This window comes from Pimephales promelas, chromosome 8 (assembly GCF_988280905.1).
Source record: "Pimephales promelas chromosome 8, fPimPro1.hap1.1, whole genome shotgun sequence".
NCBI classification, from domain to species: Eukaryota; Metazoa; Chordata; class Actinopteri; order Cypriniformes; family Leuciscidae; genus Pimephales; species Pimephales promelas.
The window spans coordinates 39,253,892-39,261,391 of NC_142776.1; the positions used below are offsets into that span (position 1 = coordinate 39,253,892).

Below are 7,500 nucleotides of genomic sequence, written 5' to 3' on the forward strand. Positions count from 1 at the left end.
GTATTTCTGGATGTCTACTAGAACAGAAGATGATCAATGCGGTTACATGCATTTCTTTTAATTTGCTACTTTGAACGTTTACTTTAATAATTCAGATCTTCGTGGAGAAATGCTTCAATAGCTGAACGCCAAATCAATATTTAATGTGTCATTAAATAATAAGTAGATGATTATTAATAGTAGGACATAATTGAGCAGCAGCAGTTGTTACCGTCAGTAACTGAGCTTCATTACACAGATGATGATGATGATGATGAAAGTGTCTGATATGAATTAAAGGATCAGTAACGATCAGTGAGGGAATCTGAAAGGACTAACGGTCATTAGCATTAGCAAAAAGAGCATTAGCAATTCCAGAAAAGAACATCATCAGCTCAAAGTGGAGGAATATTTTACAGGTAGTCGCTGTATGAACAATATTTGTGTGTAATATGTCACAGTTGACTTTATTCTGCTCTCCTCACTTACATTAGTGATCTATAGTGTCCTGATCACACTAGTGAACAATAACACAAATGATAACATCTGATGTTTCTGCTCACGTCATGACCATGTAAACCAGCGAACGTGATGTGTGGTGCGATACTGACGCTAGATACCGATAAACTACCACAGCAATAACAACAGAAACACATCCAGGAGGAACAACACACACTCACACTGGTTTACTATCAATGTTTGGATATTTTTGCAGGAAAACAAGACAAAAATATACTGATATTTTGCTCCAGTTTCTAGAGAAGCTTGTTTCTGCTGTGATATTGTGATATAAACTCTCAATTGCGAGAAAACAAGTAAGAAACAAGCTGTCGTATATTGTTAAAGATATTATTCCCTTGAACAGAATCATTTTGGAAGCTTGTTTCCGCCACCGAACCAAAGATAAACAAGGAAAATTGCCACTTTTTATCTCACAATTCTCACTTTTTATATCAGAATTGCGTGATATAAAGTTACAATGGAAAGATATAAAGTCAGAATTCTGTTATAAAGTCAGAGTTGTGAGATGTAAACTTGCAATTATGAGAAAAAAAAAGTTACAATTATCTATTAAAAGATTTTATAGGAGAGAAACGCTTCTCGCTTTATATTCCACGTGTAAAAACACAGCGACTGTAAGCAGCATTTGGTTTGTTTTCACACACCGAGTGTAAAAGACGTTCTGTTAATGACCCTCGCTAACGACACTTTCCAAACAGCGAGAAACTCCGCAAACCGTCCGTAAACGGATTAAAGGAATAAACACTCCTTCACACTCGTCTGCAGCTTCATTTATAATTCATGAAGTGTGTTAAAAGCTGTAAGTGTGTGGATCGACCCGCTCTGTTGAGGCCCTCGAGAGCCGACGAGACGTTCTGTCCTCTCACATCACATCACATGACATCACATGACATCACATCACATGACATCACATCACAGGTGAGGGACACTAGAGCACGGTGAGCACGAAGATCTAGTGCACTAAAGAGGGGCCATAATACTTCAGAGCGAATCACTGAACAGATCCTCCATAATATTCATTTATTACACGAGAAGCATTAATGAAACTTATATTTCTATAAATAATGTGATGCACATGAGAGATATGAAGAAACAGAGCAGAGCATGACAAGTGGAGATGAGGTAGGGTGACCAACTGTCCTGTTTTCATATAATAATATAACAATTTTCTATCCATACAGAGGAAGCATAACCTACTTTAAATGTATTGAAATTAATACGGTATCTTTGAGTAAACTTCGAGTATCATTTGAGTTGGCCCATGTGTTTGCTGGGCCGAGTGTCCTGGTTTTTGATAATCAAAATATGGTCACCCTAGATGAGGAAGAACTCACAGATAAGATCATTGATCAAATTATAACGCAGAATCAGAGAGTTCATAATCAATCTGCATTATCACATTAGTTTGACTGTTTTAATAATATCTTTCATTTTAGTGTCCAAAAGATAATCAAATTAAATTTAATGTTCATCCAAAACAAGGCATATCTTTATATTATATACTATTATAGACCAATATAAATCATTTAATTTAATTAAATGTTATGTAATTAAATGTAATGTTATAATATATATTATAGAACCATATAACCCATTTTTAAATATTTTATAATATATTATTATTGAGAAATATATATTATATAACAAAACAAGTTGTTATATATGATAATATAGAATAATATGAATATGAATTTCCAGCAGATATAACCATTTGATATATATACGGATGATAATAAAGTACTTTAGTAGAGGAATGTGACGCACTCGAACCCATGGACATCACTGCGGCCATCATAATCATTATCATAATCATAATGAGCCGTTATCATGTGATCTCTGGCGGAGCCGGAACGAGCAATTACTGAAGAATCCCAAACATTTAATCCACATCCCTGATCACACACACACGCACAAACATACTCAAACACACAGCAAACACACACACACACACATATGCTCAAACACACACACACACATATGCTCAAACACACACACACACACACATATGCTCAAACACACACACACACACACACACACATATGCTCAAACACACACACATATATGCTCAAACACACAGCAAACACACACACACACACACACACACACACACATATGCTCAAACACACACACATATATGCTCAAACACACAGCAAACACACACACACACACACACACACACACACACACACACACACACATATGCTCAAAGACACACACATATATGCTCAAACACACAGCAAACACACACACACACACACACACACACACACACACACACACACACACACACACACACATTGAAGGCTTGTATAAGGATGTATGAGTGTATATAGTGTTGCTGAGTAGGCAGTTAGTGGATTTTGCTTACTAAACTACAAGCTCATCTAACGTACACAAACACACACTCTCACACACACACACACACACATGAGAGAGATGTATGCTGCAATTAATAGAGACTGGAGGAAAAGCACTATAAACATCAAAACACCGTAAAGTGCCTTTTGAAATCTTGTCAGATCTAATTACCTTCTGCAATGTACACACACACACACACAATCTCTGTCTCATACACACACACACACACACACAGTGCTCTGCATCCTCAGCTTAATAGGAATTCAATGCATATGATTTTTACCAGCTGGACCATAAAACATCTGAAAAAATCCCAGAGACAGTCAGAGCACAACTCATGAACACACACACACACACACACACACACACACACACCACGGCGATTCACACAGGTCTCCATCCCTCAGCATCAGCAGAACATGCATAAATGCAGCTAATTAATATTCATGAACTGAATTGTTATTATCTTAAAAACTGCACTTCCACACACACGCACACACGCACATGCACACGCACACACAGCAGAGTTCCCACAGAACGTTCTCGAGCACCAAGGAATGTTAATGTGGATCTGGAACAAAGACTGTGAGATGTCAATGAGTGACCTAATGCAGACTTAATGAGCACTGCTGTGACACACACACACACACACACACACACACACACACAGTCTGTCCGCAGACTCTCACAGCGAGTGTTTGTTAGTAAACTCGTAGGACGAGTGGGAGGACGTTCATCTGTGAAACAGACGGATCTATCAGACCTGGAACTCATCACACACACACACACACACACACACACACACCAGACGGATCTATCAGACATGAAGAACAAAGTCCAGAAATAATCTGTGTCCCGGATCAGACCTGGAAGTCATCACACACACACACACGCACACACACACACACACACATACACACATGAAAACGCATCACATCAACAACATGCCTTCAGCTCGTCACTGATTGGCTGATGTGTGTCTGTATAAACCACAGCAAAGTTAAAACGAGCTCAACTTCCTCTTCCTCTTCCAGCTGTTTGTGAACCTGTCTGAAGCAGAGCGCACTCTTCATTAAAAACACTGACTGACCTATGACCTAACTGATAAAATAAAACAAACCTGAACTGAAATAAAATAAAATATGATTTATTTAAAACTTTTATTAATTTCAGCTAGTACAAAAATGTTATTTAAACGCACACTGACAGCAGCTGTGATGATGTCACACTGATATTTGCATACAGAAATGTGACTGGTTTTCAATCTTGCATTTATTTGCATTATTATTTGTGATTGTTCTGTTCTTTCGTGAATCTATGAAACACGTTCACATCCTGATTCTCAGAGACAGACCAAACAAGATGCATGTGGAGTTTCACACAAAACCAAACACTTAAACATGTGACTCGGTCAGCAGAATTTACTACAGTATTTCTGAGGTCATGAACTGCTTTATGGCTCGTCGTGTGATTAGTAAATATGAGAGAACTTTTATCTGCTCATTAATGAATCAGTTTGCACTGGTAAACACTCGCAGTAACATCAGAGATCGCTTCATGATGACTCAAAATAAATATAATATATCAACCAGAAGATATAACCATCAAAACAACCCACAGACGGCTTCTCCTCCACGACCAGCCGGAAACTACTGAACATCCTCTCGAAACCTCAGTCACGTTCAGGAGCTTCGCTCAAACTAAAGCCAGCGGCTCCAACCACACAGACTAAATATTTAGTTAAAGCATGTGTGTAAAGAAGCGCCATGAACTACAGCGGCAGACGACACACACACGCATGTTCAAGGTTATTATAATTTACTGAGACTAAAAGTACATTTAAAAAGCATTTCCTTACTTAAAATAAAATAAACAATAACTTTGTTTAGTATCTGTTCATAATGAAGGCCTGAAACACAATATATAAATCAATATATCACATGTTAGTCTGGGCAAAAAATAGCAGAGCATAATCGTACAGGCCGAGATGAGATTACGCTGCATGATAATCTGATGGGATTAAAGTGCAAGCAAATCCAGCCGGTGTTTCTCCTGCAGTCACACACACACACACACACACACACATTTTATTTTATTTTTTTATTATTATTTCTTATTTTATTTCTTTTTATTTTTTAATTATTATTATTATTTTATTTTTTTTACTTTGTATACTGTGCTTTCGTAGTAAATTGTCTTTTTATATTGTATTAAAATAACCATCACTGTTACATGATTTTTATATGTTAATTGTTTTTGTAATGTAATTTTATCTTGTCATGTGAAGCATAGTGCTAAATCTGGTGCAGCCATCTTTTCAATGTAACTGCACACTGTCCTGTTATAAATAAATAAATAAATCAAATCACACACACACACTTCAGTTCTCCGGAGAACGAGCTGATAGTCAGGCTATTTTCCTCATCTTGTGTTCGGGTTTTCGTGACCCTCGCTGTGGGTCTCGCTCTCGCCGCAGACGCTCAGGCGCTTGTGCACAGAAATCAGGGCCTCTTTTTAGCGCCTTGTTAAATGACGTGTCGAAGGGAAACCAGATTTCACACGACATCACTGGCAGAGACATAAACACGTTTTATAAGATCACTCGCCGTTCGCCAGACAAACCCGCACCATTAATTATCCTGCAGCGGCCAGATGTTTATTGTTTTTGTGTGTTGATCTTTTAAAGTCTCCTGTAGTCGATCATTTCATCTTTGATCACCACAATTACATATTTAAACACTTTTCCTTTAAAAAAAAGATCTTCATGCCTTAAAATATCTTGAATGTAACTCGACACCCTCGATACGTGGTTCTGTGAATATGCAAATGAGCCCCGCCTCCACTCACTCAGCTCAGAGATCCACTGGTTGACGACAGAGACATATGTGATGCGATCTGGGAAAACCCGGCGGATGTCGCGAATATAAATTGAATGTCGGTTTTTTGTCAAAATTGGGTTTTCATTAAATTTTTATTCTATAACATCTTGTTTATCATCTCTGAATATATCTTGGGAAAATTCACTAGTTTAGTGCAGAAAAATAGACTGTTTCTCTTTAAGAACACACGCGGCACATAACGATATCTCCCGTTCAGCTCTCCTTCTCTGAACTAGGGCTGTTGGAACGAATTCCGAAATTCGAATATAATTCGAATATTAAAAAAATCAATACTATTCGAATGCTAAAGTTACTATTCGAATATTGCTTATATATATATATATATAAGTGACCAGGTGTAAACGGCCCCTTATCGCTTTCTTATTAACAATAGGAGAGCGCGGGACTAGCTTTCGCGTGGCACATTCGCAAGGTCTCGTTCACTCCCTCTCTGCCATGCACGCGCCGCACGCTATGTATGTTATGCGCGGATTCCAGGAGATTTTAACTAATTTGCGGTCATCAAGGAGACGCTATATGCGGGAGACTCCCGGAACTTCCGATGATCACATCACCTCAGATCTGAGCCCCTATTCATCAAGCTAACGCGCCGCAATCTATCGCAAATCAAAGTGAAAGTAAGTCGCAGACGCTTAACACGACCATCTTCATTAAACGTAAAGAAATGATATTACCAGTTCTGTTGCCGCTCTCTCATTGCCGTCTTTGCTGATATTGAAATTAGCCGATGATCAATAAAATGCAGCTCAAATCTGTTGCTTTCGGTGACGTGCACTTCAGTACATCCGTATATAGCGCGGGAATTGAAGATCGGATTTATATCTGTTTTGCAAAAACACATTTATGTGAGCAGGTGTAAATGGATTGTTTTGATAAATCCGATCTGAGGAAACGCATGAAGCGGCCAGGTGTAAACAGCCCCTAAATGTTTATTGTAGTAATGTTAGATGTCCCTCTAGTGGGCCGAACGTGTAACAACAACCACAGGCTATAGTGGCATTGACGACGATCCATAAGAATGTGTAATGTCGTAAATATTAATAATAGGATCAATTTGAGCATTTAATATTTGGAATATTATTTGAATATTACATAAAATAAGGAATGGAATTCGAATAGTATTATAGAGGAAGATTGACAGCCCTAGACTGAACACTACAAAGACAGTTCACCATCAAAATAAACCACATAACAGAATAAAGTCCAGTCCTGGGCCAACTACAACGGCACGCAAGTTTTTATTTATTTATTTTTATCCAGCGTTATCGTGTGTGTGATGCGCAGCACAGTCTGAAGCTGCTCGTTTAGAAGACTTTGCTCGCCTCTCAGTCGTCTAATTTCAGAACGGTTTTCACAGGATGAATTCTGAGTTCGTAAGCTTTCGAATGAGACCTAATCTATAATTTGTGATACGAAAAGAAGCAATAAAAAAGGGAGCGCAAGTCGTCAGACCGCTAATTAAACCTGTTTTTCTCAAAATTCCATTTCTGACGATCACAGTGATCATGTGACATAACCTGTACTTGGATGTTTAATGTGTGTGTGTGAGTATACCCGCGGTGAACTGAAGCGCCTCACCTTCGCCGGGGTCGTTCCTCGCCGACGCCTCCAGCAGCGCGACGCTAGCGGCGAACGACACCCTCCTGCGGCTCTCCTGCGGGCCGCCGTGTGCGCGCCGCTTGTCGTTCCTGCGCTTCTTGTTCTGCATGTCCTTCTCGTACGCGGCCCATCGTTTCAGCTG

At 38.9% G+C, this 7,500-nt stretch overlaps 1 protein-coding gene across 3 annotated transcripts in view; it reads right to left on the minus strand.

Annotated features, from left to right (window-relative positions):
• Positions 1-7,500, minus strand: part of ppp1r16b (protein phosphatase 1, regulatory subunit 16B) — a 44,850-nt gene that overhangs the window by 11,719 nt on the left and 25,631 nt on the right. For all 3 annotated transcript variants that reach the window (XM_089134559.1, XM_039654309.2, XM_089134560.1), the window contains one exon: positions 7,338-7,500. This exon is cut by the window's right edge and continues 181 nt beyond it. In XM_089134559.1, coding sequence (XP_088990685.1) covers positions 7,338-7,500 — 163 coding nt within the window. The remainder of the gene's footprint in view (positions 1-7,337) is intronic.